This window comes from Pagrus pagrus, assembly GCF_965226575.1.
Source record: "Pagrus pagrus genome assembly, chromosome: 9".
Taxonomy (NCBI): Eukaryota; Metazoa; Chordata; class Actinopteri; order Spariformes; family Sparidae; genus Pagrus; species Pagrus pagrus.
In genome coordinates, this window is record NC_140193.1 from 9987222 (window position 1) to 10007623 (window position 20402).

The following is a 20402-nucleotide window of genomic DNA, read 5'->3' on the forward strand; positions in this document are numbered from 1 at the left end:
CTGTTGACATCTGGCTAGCAATTACAGAAGTATCCACTGTTGTACCACCAGACTACAGGGCAGCTTTTTTCCTCAGGCTGTGACAGAGCTGTGGAGATCTGTTTGGCTATGCTAGAACGCAGGCTGACTCCTAAACTCCTTCGCACTCAAACATAAAAAATATTTATATTTTTTTGAATACATTATTAATTATTCCATCCATACATTTTCTATCATTAGTAGTGGCATCAAGGGACTACAGACTGCATTTCGTTATGCAACGTTGCGTTGTAAAATAGTAAGATAATTATGTATCTTGTATTATAGAAGTCTGAACAAAGCATTTCTGAGCAAATGAAGAAAACTTTAAAAGATATAGAACTCCTAGACTTTCACTTGTCCTGAGTTTTTAAAATATAAAAAAAAATATTGCCCTCAAGGTAGATCCTAAATAACAACGAATTAACAAACAGAAAGCATTTAATAAGACTACTAACATCATCTAATGTACCTGTGCTGCTCTATAATTCTTACGTGTCCTGCAGCAAGAGCTCTAATTTATTCTTTCTTACTCAAAACAGTGCAAAGGGAATAGGAGAAAAGCATTTTTGCCGTTATTTTTTACTAAAAACAAACATTTTGGCTTTAGGTGAAGGCTGTTAAACATTTGGTTGAGACTGGGAAATATGATGGTTTTGTTAAACAACAAACAGAACAGGAACAGATATTGTAGTAAAAGGAATTAAATCCTTAAAAGTGAAGATTTTGAAGACATACAGTAAAGATACAGTTTTGGAGTTGGAAATTAACATCTGCAAATATGTTCACTGTCAAACGTTTGTCATTATGAAATATAATCCGGCCGACATCAGACTTCCTACATACACCTATATACACTTTATGTTCAGTACATGAGATTTCAGGTGGTTTCAAGTTGTTTACACATTGCCTCTTATCCACAATCTCTGTTAGCCAGCTAAAGCTCTGGGAAACGGTGACTTATCATCACTGAACAGGCTCAAAGGTTCAGGATTACAACACACACTGAAATGTCAAAGCAGGAGAAGACGGAGAGAAGGAAAAGAGAGTACCAGAAAAATGGCCAAACCTCTTGATAATGCCTTGATATCAGTCAAACCGAGACAAAGATTTACCCTGACATAACATGGTCAGCATTTATTGTTACATGTGAATCTCTGCATACTCTGACTATTTTTGTAGTATTTGCATTTGGACATGTGAAAGAAGAGTCGCATAAAACCTTCAGCTGCAAGACAGGAAAGTTGATTCTCATCTTGTCTTATTTTTTCAATTTCAAGGATTTTTGTTATCCTGTTTGTTGATGGGCTTCTGTTCAATGAGTCGTCTTTCCTCAGAAAACAAATGTGTCTGCTCCCTTTTCCGCTCTCTCCACCTTCTGTGTCCTTTCACCTCGTAGCTGTCAGTCTCCTCCTTCCCCTCAGGTTACACAACAGCCCACATTCATTAGTGCAATCATTAGCTCAAACAGCTGTTTCTTCATTTGTCCCTCAAAGACACAAATTAACTAAAACCTTGACTGCTGTGGCCCAACAGAGACTCAAAGTGCAGAAGGCTACGAGGTGATTATAAAACCATTATCAATACTTCCCTAATAATCTATACATGATTTATTGATTCTCGCTGTGTGTCTATGCCCTTCTTTTAAAACAAAATTTGTAAGGATCCACAATTCAAATAAACAGATGTATGTACAATTATCTTTGCTAACACTCAGCGATCCTCACCAATACTCAACATGTGTCCTAGCCTAGCACGTGTGCACATGTTTAGTTATGTGATGTTTCTCCATCCAGTTAGTTCAGTCGTAAGGAACACATGGCACAGCCTTACAAATTAGTTTCAGATTATCGTAATGTCAATAATTGGGTTTTACATTTCTGATTAGCAATTTTTCTGCATCGAGACGTAATTTTTCAAGAGAGAATCATGATGCATCTAAGAATCAATAATTTGCTTCCTCATAAATGCACTATAAATTTATAGATATACCAATCAGTTACATGATACAGTCCCATGATACAGACACACTTGTACAATTTGACTTGACTCTAACCCTGAGATGCTCTCTTACGAAAACATGGCATAGACGATACTGTTCACAGTACTTTTCCTAATGTTTTCTGGCTTCAATTAGAACTAAAAAGAATAATTCAACTACACTCATATACAGTATGTACACAAATATCTTACTTATAGACTGCCCATATGTGAGGCTGGATGATTGCTATGGCTAATGACTTTGTCGTGACATTATCAGCTGTAACAAACATTATTCTATGAGAGCTCCTAAAGCAGGTTCAGACTGAGGCGGGCAACAAGCCTCCGGTCTTCCTCCAGCTCACAGCATGACATCTGAGCACAACAAATAGCACAGCCAGTGACAGCAGCATCCAGCACGCAAAGCGGCCAGCCAAACTGGGTCTGGTGGTGTGATACAATGCCCTGCCAGAATCAGTTCATTTATCCATTTTGTAACAGAATAAGTTATTTTATCTGCTACTAGAACAGAGGGAGATGGTTTCATCCCCTGGAGATAACATGTTTACTCTTCTTTTCTCCTCATAGCCTTAGTTCACCTCTGTTCCTTTGCAGCTCCCTCTGTCCTCTTCCTTTCACTTTTGCCTGGTGTAATACCAAAAATCAGACAGATATCTGGGACATAAACAATCTGCTGTATTTAACCACGTCCTAAGGCACGTTGCCCTGTCCCTAACATTCACCGCCCACGTCCTTCCCTCATGCCTTCCTGTTTTGTGATTTTGTCTGAGATCACAGCTCACAGCAAGGGGACTATTCATCACCAGAGATCTGACAAGGTCGGGATGCCCTGCCAGCACACAAACCACTACACCACCACTTTTTCCCTCTCCAGAGAGGGAGAGAAAAAAGGAGGCCTAGACAGAGGAAGATTACATTTAAATCATTTAATCAAACTCGTGTTGAAGTCTTCTCACCTGAGAGCCAAGTATTCTCAGCCAACATTCTCACATAATTTAATTAAATCTGCAATCAATACATCAAATCAGAGGTTGATCCTCATGTAAGGTATGTCTTCTGTCAGTCAGGTGTATTAAGAGCAACCCAAGGACCCACTTTTACCAGCATGGGATTATCAAAGTTTCATCATTAGTACTTCAAAGAGAAAGTAAAATACACTGTGTGCGTCTCACCATGAGGGAAGGTGACCTGGAATGGCTTGGTGGTGTTTCTGAGGTTCCACATCGTCAGGCTGCCGTCTGAGTGACTGCACATGAACTGCTTCCCTTCATGGTGCCAGCCGACTGAATGGATGGCCTGTAACAACGAGACAGAGGGAATGAATTGTTACAGACTTGATAAATACAGTATGTCAAAATGTTTGAGATAAGCTTCAACTGAATTATGTATTAGCAGAGAACAAACTGCTTTGTTCAAAGGACGGCTTGTAATTGATGCTTTTATCCAAATTCAGTATGGGAAAAAAAAGACAATATTCAAAGCCACACAAACCACATCTGCCCCATCTGCACAAGTGTTAAGATCAATTAAGTATGATCTTATAAATAAATACCATAGAAGCTGCTCTGCACAGTTCCAATGTTGAAAAGGAGACCGTATTGGGACCCCAAGCAAGATTTAGACTGCATGTAACACAAAATGACAACATATCTTTGGGGCTGTGATAGTATATTAATGTCTGTGGTAGCTTTCTAGTTTTAAAAACTGATATTCAGTCGTATTCTGTTCAGTGATGTGCAGGCTGAGATACCTCAGCTAGGTGCAGGCAGACAAGGTCATTTTCAAGCCAAAACAACAAATGACAAAGCAGTGATGAAGCTCAGAGCACAAGCTTGCTTTTCATTCACTGCCCTGCATTCATCTGCTGCTATGTATTAATCACTCACTCAACACTTCGCATAATATTCTAAACTTATTTATTTGCCTTTTTTAAACATACAGTACCAACCTGATGATCCCTTTTTCATTTCAGCGTTGTTTCAATGGCTTTTACACTCCAACACCCACCACTGATATGACAATGTTCCCAAGAGGGATGACTCAGGCCACAGTTGGAGAGGTTATTAGTAGATACGTCCACAGAAGACTAGAAACAACTGCATTTGTTTAACACCTACTGCAGCACAACACAGGAGTGAGGTGCACACATCAGTATTTGGAAATGTACTAACAGTGCAACACTTGCGAATGGCTTAGCTTTTATTCCTGCTGGACTTTGTGTCTGAAGCTCTGTGTACTGAACCAAACTGTTCTCCAACAGCCATATTAATAACATAAATAAATAAATAAATAGTTTAAAGGTTGTTATTTTTTAACCACTTTCTGTATGTGTTATGAGCATGAATCAAACAGATGCTTTATGGCTTTTCTTGAATATGACAACCTTTTATCAATATAGCCAATCTCACAACACAGATGTTGACTGCTGTTCAACATATTATGAGCCACGATTAAATGTACTTACTTGTTCAGTTGTATGACAGAAAGCAGATGTTAAAAACAAAATATGACTCCAAATTGCACAGTACTAATAATATCATAAGACCTTTGTGTTAGGTGGGTAATCTGCTGTGGAATTCTTACTTTACTAATTACAGATACGGAAGAATTGCACAGGATTAAGATCACAGATGATATCCCAGCAATTATTACAATTAAATAGAGGTCCCCATGCAAATAGAGATTAAAACCACATGTTTTCTCAGGACAGCAGAAGGGTTTTGATGTTTGTTGCATGATGTTTTTTCTACACAAGGTTTAAGGTCATCAGAGAGTTTCTGTTTTCTACTTCTTTCTTCTTGGACAAATGTATACATACTGTATATGTGTCTATTCAATGCAGTGAAAACAAAAGGTGGTCAACATAACAGATCCAAAATAGAAAAGCCGAATAAAGTAAAACCCTTGTGTCTTTGTGACACGTAAGTGGTGTTGGGTTGTTTTTTGTACTCGACTGAAGAGGTGTGAGACATCATGCCATGCTGGAGGTGATGCACATGAGAACACATCAATGAATGTGAGCAGGATGTGACTCTTCACAGGAGAGGGGACAGGAGATGAGCGATGTAGAGAATCAGCGCCACGAGGTGATAATGTCGACAGGGCAAATTGGTTTTGAGGCCACAAGGGTAAAAGAAAAAAAAGATTAAATAAGACTGATGTGTGCGTTTGAGAGTGAATGTGTCTGTGAGTGTGGATGCAATGGAAATTCACAAACTGACCTTGGATAAAATGTCCAGAGATATACTTTATCTTATGATAAATGTGAGCAGTTTGATTTTATTCTGTAAAAATATGGTTGTTCTAGTTTTACTTGAGTATTTTTTTTTACACTGTGTATCTAATTTAGATGATTTACTGATAGCTGATAATAGGGAAGAGCAAGTGATGAACCTTCATCGCACTTCTCTGACATTATTTTATTATATAATGAATCAGCACTTAATGGGGCTTTATCTTTAATTGAGAATATCTTTGATTAAGGGCTGGTGCGTCGGCATTATAGATGTAATCAGTTACGTAAATACGTTGATTTACGTAACATGCATAGACACGTCGGATGTAAGCAATACTACTGCCATGCCTCGAGCACTTGTAGCGGAAGCATCCCGGGCGGCATGCTGGTCCTACTAGTGACTGTTTGTCCTCATCGACGGGTTTAAAATAACAGTAAACAACCAGGATGAGGCAGATCATTACTGTGTTTTATACTGGGGGACAAGACCGAAACGAAATGACACAGAGAAATGTCTGTTTGTTGATGATTGAAGATGATTGAATAGAGTATTGAAATATAAGTTTTAAAATGTTATTTCGGGTAAATTTGTTGATATATTAATCGAGTAATAAAACAATAAACAGTCGAAAACAGTTGAAAAAATTGATTAATCAATAAAAAAATACACACCTTGGCACAAAGCAGAAAAAACTCATAAAACATCTAAGACACCAAGAGCATGCTATTATGTAAGTCTCCAGTGCTAACTAGAAAACATGGCAAGAGACACTGTAGTCTTCACCTGTTTGAGTTCATAGTGCAGCAGGAGCTGTCGGAGGCTGACCGGTATGAGCATGCCTCAGTCCTCCAATTAGTGCTTCTTATTCAAAGAAGCAGTAATTGGTTGGCAGGCAAACAGGCATGGCAATACAACACTTGATGACAAAGACAACCTTGATGAAAATAAGAAAGGTTGATGCGACTGAAAGATTCAAAGAAAATTGCCCTCCATTTTGTTGGGATTCAAAACATTGGCAGACAAGATGGCTAATTTCTGCCTCTAAATGGGATAAGTGATGAGAGAAAGTTGAAAGATGGTGAGAGGTAGTTTAGGCCCAAATACGTATTAATGTTTTTCTTTTTCTCGTTTAATTGATCTATGCTTTTGTCATTATTGGATCTCAGTTCTCCTTTCTTCCTCAGTTTCTGTTCTGTTAATGACTGGATGCACAAATCTTATCATTTGGAAAGGCCATTAATTACAATACAATCATTACTGGCCCCTAAGTTATAAAGCCACAAAGTTTTAAAAACTTGTCACAGTTTCCTAGAAATGGCGAAAAAAGACATGAAACAAAACCTTTTATATTTTCACTCGACTCGGATGTCAAAAGAGCACATTTTCCCTCACTGCTCTCATGCTCTGTGCAAACTGTTCGTTTTCTCCACTGCTCTCAAGTTTGCCACATTCTTATATATGCTACCTCCTGCTGCTATAACAGGAGATCCCTACAGAGAGCTGAAATAGAACAGAATCTTTACAAATGTTATGAAACAACAAACACTGAAAGCCAACTGAAATCTCTTAAATGTCAAAGTGACCTTAAATGGGAGACCCATTTAGAAACAACAGCGTTCCCCCTGACAGAATTGTGGCTTCAGCTGTTAAGTTCTTTCGAGCAGGAGAACATAGTGGAGCTCACCTCATCGTAGTAGATTCTGAAGTCGGCCTTCTTGCCCCGGAGGTCCCACTGTACGATTGTCCCACTCTCAAACCCTATAAGGAGCTGGAGAGGGAAGAGACAAGGATTATAAGATATTTTTAATAGCCTTAAAAAAAGATGATGAGCAGAGCCTACTACAGTAACAATCTAATATACATGATCACACTCTTAGCTGTAATCTAAGGGAGGCATTTGCATTTGGCATCCCCCAAAACTACTCTTTCATGGCTTCAGTTCTCTTAGTCAGACCAGATTCAGATATTGGCGAATATACACTGACTGTACAGTATTGGCACAGTTACACGCACACACACACACACACACACACACACACAACCACATATAGTTGCATTGACTTATACAGTACACGCGCACACAAGTACACAGGAGTATGTAAAAACATGCGAGAGATGAAGCACCCATAAACACACAGCTCCCAAACACACTTACAATAGAAACAAACTCACAAACACATCCACACACTACAACATGATTCCGCACACCACACACAGGATGAGAGTGGAGAGCAAAGTCGACACAATCTGATCACAGATCAGAGGAGATAGGATTGATGTTAGAGGAACACGGCCTTTAAGACAGAGAGGAGGAAACAGCTCTCTTGCTGAGAGCAAAGACTGTGTGACATCTCAAGTCATAAGACGGGAAGTTGAGGGCAGTAGAGGAAGTGTGAAATCCTGTTTGAAGTTTTATACGAGTAACACCAGCAGTCACGAATGTAAACAAGGGAAAATGAATAAAGACATCCATGTAACAAACGCATTAGCTTGCATACACATAACCTCAAAGGTATGTGGATCTACTTTGACAGACATCTGCAGAGTCACCCTTTTTAAACTTTAAACAGCTATTTGCTGCAAAAAATTTACTTGTATGATTATGACCTGCATCACAAGATCAGATTGTTACTGCAAGGCTTAAAGTAAGTAAAAAACAAAACTGCATAAGAATCAAGCTAATTCTCTCACTGCATGCATTGAAATATCCTCACATTAGCATAATTAATACTAACATTAATAATGGCTGCTTTCAATTTAGCATAAATGTCACAAAGCCATTACTAATGTTATTAGTTACACCTGTGCTTTTCCTACTATGATAACTCATTAAGTCTTCCAAGCAAGTTTTGACCACCAGGGAGCCGAGGAACTAAAATTATTGAATTGTTAAGGTTTAACTGTTGCTCCGTCCGAGGAGTACGTAAGGTCTGTCCTTGGAACCCCTTTATCAGGGTCAACTGTTTCTTTTTATTAACTGGGGACATGCTGGATTCGCCGTATGGATTTTTTTCAGCGGATATCAATAACTGCTTCTAATGGTAGTCCATAACCTTAGTTTCTGCTCACCTGAGCATAAGAAAGGCTTAGATGTAGCGAGTAAAGAAGGATAATTTTTGATATTTGATATTGGGTATTGAGCTTCAAGATCTGTTTTTGTGATCTGATCTGCATTTAAATTTCCCTAACCCCAACCCGACTTTTTCCCTCCTCTCAGAACCCTTGCAGAACGTGTATTGTGTGCTGCGGTTGTACTTCTCCTTTTTTTCCATTAAATACATTGTGACAGGTGGACAGAGATTCCTCTTCACTAATATTACAGATGAGAGATATTGACGCTGGAGCTATTTCCAGTGGTGCCAGATGTCCGCCATTCTTCACACTTCTTTGTCATGTCCTATGGCTTGAACCATTGGATTTTCAGCATTACAGCTCTGTTTCATTGGCATTTGTAAGCTTTAATAAACATGCACAAATACGGACAAAATGAATGCAGAGTAGGGACAGAGGGCTCCATTTGTAATGTTGAGCATATTAAGATCCTTAAATCCTACACACTGGATCTGTAATGTTATGTCTATTCCCTGCTGTCAGATTTACTGTTGGGGTAATAATTTGTTAGCAGGCAAAGCTTACTGACTTATCACGACATGGAGTGGAAGAAAAGCATAAAATTCAAAGGCTTTGAGAAAAAAAAAAAAGTAGCATCAGCTTTCGTCATTCTCTGCATCCTTGCCATTTCAACCTGAAGGTGAAGTTCCTACTTTTTCCGGTAGCGACATTAACACCTTTGCTTTATTGAAATGCCGCATGCAGAACTTTGTCTATTCCTGCAGTGAGTTATGGCGAGAGTGACAGCCGCTGTAAACCCGTGTCTCAATTGTATGTCTTCACAGCTTGTCAAATCTGGTTTCACACAGAGGCAGCAGAATCCATCGGGAAAATCAATAAGCTCCTCAATGACCTCTCTTTCACAGCAACCCCAACCTGCCACTTTTCCTACCAATTTGACTGCAGCTTGACCCTGAAAGGCTCGACTCTCCTCAAAGGATATATTACCCACATGTCCCTCACACCTCTCTTCATCGGTGTGTATATGTGAAAAGCCGAGGGACAGCAGATGGGAGCAAAGGTATAATGTATAGAGAATGGTTTTCTTTCAGTGAGCCAGAAAGAAAGCCAGGCTGAGAGAGTGAGAGGTGAGAACATTAGACAGAAAGACAGAAAGCAGACAGACAGAAAAGAGAATGAGGATACAAGAAAAGCAGAGGGGAGGTTGAAGGACAGATATGTGACAGAGAAAAACAAGATAGAGGCAGAGGATTGGGTAAAAAGAAAGAGCCTCTGCAGATTGTGGGTAGCATTAGAGTTGGTGCTTGAGGAGAACCCAGAGGTGTTTTTGATTTGTCTACTCACCTTGCCTTCATCCTTTGGGCTGTCGCTCAAATGAACCACAGGTCCTGGATGAGTTTTAGTTGATCTGTGACGAGAGGAAAAGATAAGAGAGATGAGAAAAAGACAGCAGCAGCAATGCAGTAAAACAGTACTGTAAGAAGACTCTTACACCTTGTTGAGAGAGGTCATGGAAGGAATGAGTGGAGGGAGAAAGAAAAGAGAAGCAATTTGAAGACCTCTTTGGGAAATTGTGACGAGCATTTTTCACAGTTTTCTTTTTCCCTTTTATAGACTAAATGATTAATCGAATAGTGAAAATAATAAGCAGCTTCATCGATAATAACAATAATTGTTTGTTGTTTGAGTGTTTCAGTATTATGCCGTTTTATACAGCATGTATTTTGATGTTGTGATGATGTACTTCAATAAAAGCCAAAATTTGTATCTAAATTCAAGTAATTCTTTAGTGATCGTAACGCTAAACATTAACATGACTGCTCGTTAATATATCATCTATCATCATGGTACATATACAGAACAGCATGTGCCTTTATTGTGCTGCAAAAACTTCTGACTGCAGTACACTTTCCATTGTATTCTTTGATATATCACTATGGGGTATTAAAATACCCAAATTAGGCTACACACAGAGATCATTAAGGGCTGCACAAAGAGCTCCACCTAATTGCACCCCAACTGATTTGTGTTATGCAAAGTCAATCTTAATCATCGCTCTTACTCAAGACCTAAATATAACCACTATGTTACAGCCACAACCTGTTTTATCCTTTGCTGCTAAATTGTCATGCCTAAGGTTGCAGCAGCACGGTCACCAGCTTCACCGTAGCAGCCGCCATCATGATATTTTATCCCAGTGGCTGAAATGTGAGCTGATCTGGAAAGCTGAGGTGTGACTGACACATTCAGATGGGCCCATTTAGTTATGCCTGCTGCCAGAAGCCGATAAAAACATAAAACCATAGCAAGCTCTTTCCAGCAGTTAAAGTAGTAATAAGCTGAGGTATCTACAAAACATCCACAAGGAACCACACCTGTTCAATCAATGAAGTGCCACAATGGGTGAATACCACGAGCTAATCTTGCTGCACCAGCCATCCAGAACAAATAATACACTAAGCTGAAATACACTTTCTGATACAACATGCATATGCACTCTTGACCCCAGACCTATTGTTGTACCACCACCCCCCACACACGCAGAAAGACTGTGCCATGGATAACACTAAATTCTTGTTGAGTTTATCAGTATAAAACAAGTTATTAAGTTGCCTGAGAGGAAATGTTCACAGCAGTTATTGAATTTGGATAGAGAGGCTTCCTATTATAAGTAGAAGGCCATTTCCTCTAGCTGAAGAAAGCGTTGACACTGTGGAGAGAAATATGTGATCTATGGAGAGTTGTTGGCTGACTTTGTGAGTCCTGACGAAGTTTTTCTTTCAGCTAACAAGGCCAGTCATTGAAATGCACACAAAGCAGCAGGATGTTTCAAGTAAAAATTAATAAACCAATGAATAGTGTTTGCCAAGGTACAGCAATATATTCTGAGAAGAGACTACACTGCTAAATCAAAAATGTTTTACATTTCTGAAAGAGAGAGACTGGATCTGCTAAAGAGAATAGCTTTTTTCAAAGGTGTATATCACTTTATCAACTAATATCTACATATTACATCACTCTTATACATACCATAGAACACAAAACTTAAAAACAATTAATGTGTTAAAAGGACTTCCCATAATTCCTCTTTTAAATGTGGCTACTATGCATATGCCTGGAAACATTTCATGAAACTAATGGAACCAATTAGTACATCAATTATCCAATTCAATCTGATTTATGGCTTTGTTTTTGATGTGGTGGTGGGGTTGTTTCATGCCTACAAGTATCTACACAACAAGCAGAATGAAAATGTGATGCTGGTGAGCAGCTGTGGCTTTAAGACAGCAGGCTGTGTGTGTGTTTGTGTGTGTGTGTGCTTTTTTTGTCATCAGATGTAATTTTGTTGTTTTGTTGTGTTGAGCTAAAAGATGAGCATATTAGACCGTCTAAAAGCTTCCATTAAGGTACGAGTGTGCTATGTTTGTGAAGCAATGATGTTTCCAAATCCTTTCCAAGACGGTGCCAAAAAACATCGACTGTTAAACAGGCCTGCCTGTTGTGGCTCAAGGGATCTGGAAATCAGGCTACCTTCCCTGCTTGTTGCCCAGTGCATGCAGGGATAGGCTCCAGCATAGCCTGTATTATTACTCTGCATCAATGACAACACTAAAATGTAACAGATGAATGAAATAGAGAGGTGAGAACAAAGAAACAAACCAATTAGTATGTTTAGTGGAGAAAGGGAAAGAGAAATTGGGACTTTTTCATTGCAGTCATGCAGAGATTGACTATCAAGACTGTTCACAAACACAAAGGCAACGTCACCTTGAACACCAGCAGGACCAGCGGAGCCATGGCAACAAATCACCAATACAAAAGAATACATGTTTTTTAAAAAGTCCCCTTTATGGATCAATACAGGTTAATATTATTTCTAAGAAAATAAGGAGTATAGGGCGGTAAATAGAAAGTCAGCTGTAGAGACATGAAATGTTTCAATTGTACAATGAGGGTATTATTATGCAATCACATTATAGTGATTGTTTTCTTAGGTATGAATCATTATCTTTATCATCCTGGCTCTGTGGAGAGAGCAATCAGAGACAGAAACTGTTGACTGAGTGTTGACTGACTGCTGGGTGTATACCATCTATATTTTCACTCTAATTGCTCGGAAAGTGTTTAACATGGCAGTTTGGCCAAGAGGAGAATGAGAAAGAAGTGGTAGGAGCTTCTGAGGAAAGAGGAGCTTCCATTTATTTATAATAATAATAATATAATAATATAGTATATATAATATAATAGTCATGACATTAAAGATTCTCAATTTCATAAAATAATGCAAATAAATGAGTTCACCTTAATTGGTTAAGCAAATTTCTTGTTTTGTTTTGTAATTTTTAGGTTATAAGCCAGCACACTGCAAGTATGTAGAAGCCTCTTCCTTTGCCCAGTTATTTTTTTTCTTTCCAGCATTATTTGTGTATAATCCTAAAAAATAACTCTGCAGCTGTTTTTATTTTCCTTTGGCACAATGGGAAACAAATCTCACCACAGAGTTTAAGATTTGTTTCCCCTACTGTACATCTTTTTCATCCAGACCTTATCTATAACAGAATATGTAATTTATTTTCATTTTTATTTCATTCCCTCCTCTACCAGACTCAGTGAATCACAAACATTATTATGAGGATCAGCAGCACAACTTACAAGGCATTGTTCCTGAAGAGGTAGAAAGAAAAAAATAAGACGCGTGCCTGTCAGCTTCCTGCATGCCACATGTGGTTAGGATCAACCCACAACAACACCAGCAAAATGTAAATGCAGGCAGAATTACATTTATTTTTTTACATGTTTTGCAAATTATTGGTGTATGTTCAAGAGACGGGGGTGCTGTTTCGATGTTTTTCTGTTGCCACACTTTTCTGGAGCGTGCTCTCGTATTTTAAGACTGCTTCTTATAAAACCGTTGTGGGACCAGGAGGACGCTGTAAATTCATTGCATATTTTACAATCTAAATAGCAGAAATAGCCAAACATGCCAATGTTGATTATGGCTGACATGATGCCAAGCGTAAACACAATTCTGTTCATCACAGGGATCTATGAACTGAAGCAGTGTGTGTGTGTGTACTGGGCTGCAGTGTTTCCCATTACTCCATGCATCTCATTTTTTCATATCTCATTTTGGAATGAATCTTCTAAAGATTAAATTTTGCATTAAATATGTTGCAAACCCATTCGAATTTCAATGAGAGCCCGGCTGTTCCTGTTCAGGCATGCTGGCCCCAGTTGAATTGTTTCTATAACAGATTATTTTCAAGAGAGCATCCTTTTGTTCGTATTAAATTAATTCATCTGTGAATGGCTGTTGCACAAACAAACATTGTGTGAACACAAACCCCCACACACACATGTGTAAACACACACCAACTACGGTGTGACTCACACTGTTTGTACACAGTGGAAAGAGTGGATGAGTTCTCCGTTGCTCACTTGACGTTTCACCGCAGGAAAAACAGAGTCCCCCCTCATCCTTATTCATGTTTAGTGGAAAACCTCCCCAGCCAAACTATGAAACTCCCCAGTCGCTCTGTGTTGATGAGAAAAGATTCGTTCTCTACGAGTTCAACTTATCATGAACTCCACTTCAGAAAGGTGCAGAATGCTGCAGGCTGGAAAATAGTGAATGTATTATAGTGTATGCTATGAGAAACCTGTTGTGTGCTCAACCCACCTTACTCAGAACAACAGAGTTACTACCCAAGTTCTTACATTTGCGAATGTGTACATCTTTGTTTGACATATTATTAGACTGAAGAAAGTTCTGACATGTGATGTGGGGGGGGAAAAGGAAAGTTCTCTGTGTTGACTCACACTGTGGTGAGGAATCAACAAACCAAATATCCCGTTAAAATCACGACCACTGTCTCAGCCTCCGAGACTTTCACAATGATTGGCAGACAGCTCTCCCACACACACACATCAGTGTTATGACTGCTCACTAGACTGTCACAAGGCAACAAGATGGCTTGGTATGAGAGTGACTTGTGACTGACACTGCAGCAGGGGACTTGTCAGGGTAACACCAGAAAAAACGGCGCGTAGGTGGATGAAGCCAAGAGAAACAAACGGTCATACAATGCAACTGAGCACCATTTGAGTATTTGCTGGCACTTTAAGTTGTCAATCTGCAGCATATGTCGGCTGCACAGTAAACAAAAGTGCACGTCAACAATTAATAAAGGCTGAGAAGTCGAATTGCGCCCAAACGTGAGGCATTACATTGCATTGTGAGTGCTTACTGAACAGTAGCACAATGAAATATCAGGGCTGTCGATGCTGTGAAAACGTGTTGTTTTCGTTATGGTCAGTTTTTGATGAGCTGTGGAAAAATCCTGCTTGACAACTCATTTAGTCTTCTACCAAATGTTTTCTCAAGGCTAAAGGAAAGTTGATTCACTATCAAGTTTTCTTTGTATTCTTTTTTTTATACATAATATGTGAAATGTCAAGTGCATCTTAATTAATCAGAACCATAGTTTGGCTTTCCTGATAACTGTCCAAATGTTAGATGGTGGATGGCTCGGGGCGTCTGCTACAGCAACCGCACCATCAGGTTCAGCATGACTGACCAAGGCTCAATCTAACATGTAACAGCAGTCTGTTTGTTTACTTCAATGTGGCTGAACAATAACACACAATACGCATGAGAAATGGGCCCACCTTAACATTACAAGGAAAAAATCGATTCAACAACAACCCAATCATTTTGAATACAAGGCCTTTTTTTTACTGTGTGTGTGTGTGCGTGTGTGTGTCGGTGTGTGTGTGTGTGTGTGTGTGTGTGTGCGTGTGTGTGCAACTTGAAGTGCAGACAGAGAGGCAGACAGGTTATTTTACCAATTGTCATGAAGACATCCCCATATTCAACCAAAGCCACAACTACAATGAAATCCATGTGTTCATGGTTCACAGTCAATTTGTGAAACTTATGTGTAGCTATAAGGGTGAGGAGGGATAGAGCAGTATTTGCAAACTTTCAGTGTCTGTGATGAAACATTTATCAAGTGTTCACATCCCAGATTTGGACCATGAGATTACAGTTGATGACATTTTAAGGGGCTACGTATTATAAGACCACCATCACAATTCTCGATTTCCTGTGTAAATTTAACTTAACTCAACATAACATGAGTTTAGCTTTTAAAGAGATCACTGCTCTGAAGAGATCCTAAACTGCTTATTAAACAAATCAACTTAGGTCACCTCTGTTGACATGTTTTTTCCAAGCATTATTTTAGCCTTATTCCAGTCAAATACCACTCAATATTAAGCTATCAAGTTACTGAATTCACTGACTGCCATTCACACCAACGCTCACATTAAAAATCATCACTGCCATCACTGATAACTTCTTTTCAACTTACAGTTCTATGGCCTTGTTCCACATGATGACGTATCCGGACAAAATGAAGGACTCGATGTTGACGATGTGTGTGTTTCCACGCTCTGTCCCCACGTACAGCCATTTACTCTGAAAGGGAAGGTGGCAAAACGTGATCCTGGAGAACAAGAAACAGAGGACAGAGACTGAGTGTTAGAATAGGAACAGTCACAAAGGAGTCTTCAGTTTGTTTCAAGGACTGTGCTAACAATGTTTCTATGCTGTATTTTTTAAACAGTGAATTCTCGCACTTTTGTAGATGAAACACATTGATCATTGTCCTTCACCTCTATGATTGTCGTGCACAATTCTGCTTTCAGACAAGCCATGTGCATTGCATTGCTTATGATTATGATAATTTAAGTATAGTTCTTAATCACCTATAAAGAACTTCTGTGTGCAATATGAACAACTATTTTAATTCAAAACAGATTAATTCCTTTTCAAAATAAAAAAAAATAAAAATCATTTGTTGTTTGTTGGAATCATATGTTCTTGTTTTCCTTATTTTAAAATATGATAATCTAACGTATGTATATAAAAAAATTACTACTGGGCACAACACCAAAAAAATCTATGGAACAAACATGGGCTATGAGGCAGTTATTCAATCAAACAATTGCTGGACAACAGATTTTGATTGAAACTTAGCTCAGCAATGATTAGCCTTCTACAACTTTCAGTGAGTAGAGCACTTTACACATGCACTTAAAAGACTGCATACTGCGTCACTATTAGAGGAAACCATAATCATAATCAAACTCATTTCTAACTTCCCTTCAAAGAAGTCATACCCTGACTCATTCACAGAAGTCATAGCCCGATTCATTCCTGATGAGTGACTAACTCTTACCCAAGGTTTAATTTAGCACCAGGAAAGTGAAAATCTTTTGTCCTCAGCAGCCCAGCGCCTGGGTATTATTGCCTACACTCTCTCCTCCTGCCCCACTCCTGCTTCTCTCTTGACAGAGAACTTTTGCACTCAGCCTCTAAACTCACTCTAAGCCGGTATAAATAGTTATTCAACAAGCCCCTCATCATGACTGCCTAAAGTAGAGGGCTGAACTTTTCTGTGTTGTGTTATGCCTTTAGACAGGCTAAACTTGTCCACCATTTCAAACACCACTCACGACTCCTCTGTTCAAAGTTTGTTATATTAGAAAATCCTAATTATCGTTCAGAGTTCGGCTTTCTTTATTTTTTAAAGCCAATTTTGTTTTTTAATGTCTGAACCAGAAAGTGCATTTATACACAGACTGGGAGTGTATCACCACAAATGACTAGAAGCATGATCAGTGCTACTATGCACACATTGTTGTTTTTAAAAACATGGGTTGCTGAGATTTAGTCTGAAAAGGTGGGTTTTCAGTTTGCAGCAAAATATGGGCAATGATATGTGTTCTGACATCAGAGAGGAACTCACTCCACCACTGTGGAGCCAGAACAAAGAGAAGACTCTATTGAGGCGAGCGACCGCAGGGCCCTCTGATGAGATGGCTAAACATCCGGAGGCAGAGGAGCGCAATGATTTGGAGAGGATGTAGAATTCAGCTATGGCTTGAAGGTGGAAAGGAGCAGTGTAGAGGCCACCAGCACAACTCCAGTGACCTACTCTTTATAATGTGCCTGAATGCATCCTGTGCAGATACAGATCGAGCGCTGAAGCTTTTGCTGCTGCCTGCTTAGCCTCCTGTGTAGACACGGTGTGAGACACACTACTTTTTAAACTCAGTTCATATCAGCCCCACAGTGTTAACACGATAAACGCTGAATATATTTCCACATATTCCACATTTTGCATGTTTTTTTTGTTTTTTTTTATAAAACTATGGTTAACAGTGTCCATGCATGGTATCAGTCCAGATACCACTGTAGACTGCTATGACCACACATACAGTACCATGACTTTTCCCAGTTTCTCGTGACTTTATGAAGCCATTATCAATCAATAAATAACCATAAAATCCAATAAGGTATTCATGTGGTATCTAAAAATAATCAGGATTTGATACAAGCTGTTAAACCATTATTGGTCTGGCCTTACCATCTATCAACTTTACAATCATCTTAACCAGCGAAGAATGATAAGCGCACACTTCAGCGCAATTCTGTCCATGCTGATTACCTTGTAGATGATGGGGGAGATCACTGGGCTTCAGCCCCACAGCCACCCACACAGCAAGCAGCGGGGTTATTAGATAAAAGACAAATGAGACTGCAGACAATTCAATAAGGATTTTAGGAGCTTGGGGAGATGACAATATTCAAACTGGCGGGGGGGGGGGGGGGCAGAAGTGTTATAAGAGCGACAGAGGATTATACAGTCTTCTGTGTTTTAAGGCATGTGTTTAGCCTTAGCACAGCAAATTTACATAATTCTTTGTTTAGGGAGGCCTCCTGACTGACCCTCATAGATTATTATGTCCAGTTCTTTAAAATTAAAAGACTCACTCACACAGTAGCAATTGTGCAAAGTATGTATCACTGTGTAACATGTCAATAGTTATTCATCTAAATTGCCATGTTTCAAAAAACATAGACAGTAACAGTGTGAGTCATGATTCCCAATGAATATGCTTTTAAACGAGGCCACTTAAAAAAAGACTCTAAGCACTGATTGCCTCCATGAGCTGAACATTTACGTAAAATATCACAGGAAGTATCAAATAAAAGAAACGGGTTAGAGGGGGAAAAAAATCAATGGAAGAAAGGATGAGAAGATGAAGGGAACGGGGAGGAGGTAAGTAGTGATGAATTTTCAAAGGCATGGTTTTTGTACTTCATAAGGTCGGACCAGGCATCATCAACGGGCATTATCATTATTAACCAAAGAGGACAGAAGGAGACCAGCTGACTGGCAACTTTGAGACCAGCTGAGGGCCGAATGCCATTAACAAAGTAAAAAGAGATTAATTGAATCGGTGACATCATTTAGGGAACTGGTAACCCTGCCATCTGCTCTGCAGGAGACGTGACATGACTGCTTAAAGAATTCAGCAAAGACTCCATATACTCTATCAGCAAAGACACTGGATAACTCAAAATCACAGATTATTGTGTTAGCTAAAACACCTCTTTACTCCAATGTATCCAATGTTTCATGTATTGTAGTGTTCATTTTGTTTGGGCTTCAGATTCTTTTTGACAACGACACGAGTCGAGGAGGAGCGGCAAGCACAAGCTGCAGACTGACAGTTATCACAAAACAATTCTCTCCACCGTTTCCAGTGATTCATGCGTTATTCACGGGGGATTCTGTGGGGGTGTTAGGGTGCTAATTATCAGAGGTTCAGTTGAGAGACACAGAGCTAAATGGCAAGTCACTGCCCAGCCACTGACGGATGACTCACGATGCCCTTTTTCTACTTTTATCTTAGAGCATGATTCACTGCTCTGCCGCTGAGAGCGAGTGGTTCTGCTTCCTACCTTTATCGCACCACAAGACAGGTAGATAGCGGTTTTCAACACTTCTGATATACAACACTTACCTCTGTGTGTCTGTGTGGGCATGTGCATCACACAGTGATAGCTACAGCTGCTAAGCTCTGAATCTAAAATATCAAATATCAAATGGTCAGTTTTACAGTGTCTAGCATTGAGCGAGACCAGAGTGGTGGCTATAGACACTATGCTACAGACAAAATAGTGCATCTTCCAATTAATTTTACCCTGAAGTTTGTATACAAGGTTATACCTTATTATCTGAGTGAAATGCAAAAAAGCAGTTTATTATTTTGGCTGGTAAAAAATCTGCTTAGCTGATGTTTTTTTTTTTATCTCCCTGTCAACAAGTTAATTTTGGACATTGTTGACGTGTATGATAACAGTGAATAATTTCCAGTAAGAAACACGCTGCCTTCACTTGTAGGCTATTTTTACAGCGGAGTACAGGGACTGACCGAGAACACAACGTTGTAGCCATGGCAGTTGACAATGCTTCAAATATGGATATTGCTGGAAACATGGATGCTTCACACACTTCAACATGGCAGCACAAGAGATCTATAAAATCACCATAGTTTCAAGGTGGACACCTAAGATCATTGTCACCACTTCAGCATCAGACCAAATGTGAAACATGGTCGCAAACTCCCCTTTTATTCAAGAGTTATGGTGTTGAATAATAGCCAGAAAACTGTTTCTGCAGAAAACTGATGTCACAGTGAGGCTGACTGCTGCCGTGCCCTGAGGATTTTAAACGACATGAGTTCTCAGTTTTTAAGGTCATTAAAGTCTGAATGAGTTTTAATAAAAAACTCTGGAAAATGTCTATAGTTCTTACACACACACGCACGCTAATGGCTTGAACCCTGCCACTGCATTACAGAGACACCAAGTTCTTTCCTTAACAACTTGCAGACAGTACATGGATTCAACAAACTCCACCAGCATATTATGCTTCAAGGCTCCGCTGCATAATCAAAGTGATACTGGTCAAATGCTATGTTTTATGTGCTTTCTGATAGCAGGATTGAGATTTTTCTGTGTCGGGGAGAAAGCTTTTTGCGCACATGTTATGTGAAGTTTCCGTGGATAGAGAACATCCGGTGACTCAGCCAAAGTCATTGAATTGAAAGCCACCAGGCCACCAGAGTTTGATGATGCATGTCCTCATTGAAAGTAACCCTTGAATTGACGCTGTGACCCTGCATTTTCATGAATAAAGAATTCAGTTGCAATGCATT

General features: G+C 39.3%; 1 protein-coding gene across 19 annotated transcripts in view; it reads right to left on the minus strand.

Moving 5' to 3' along the window:
* The window catches only part of stxbp5l (syntaxin binding protein 5L), a 141595-nt gene that overhangs the window by 43282 nt on the left and 77911 nt on the right, over positions 1-20402 (minus strand). For all 19 annotated transcript variants that reach the window (XM_084362016.1, XM_084362018.1, XM_084362015.1 and 16 more), the window contains exons 5-8: positions 15701-15835; positions 9672-9735; positions 6940-7023; positions 3192-3315 (exon numbers count right to left, since the gene is read on the minus strand). In XM_084362016.1, coding sequence (XP_084218142.1) covers positions 3192-3315; positions 6940-7023; positions 9672-9735; positions 15701-15835 — 407 coding nt within the window. The remainder of the gene's footprint in view (positions 1-3191; positions 3316-6939; positions 7024-9671; positions 9736-15700; positions 15836-20402) is intronic.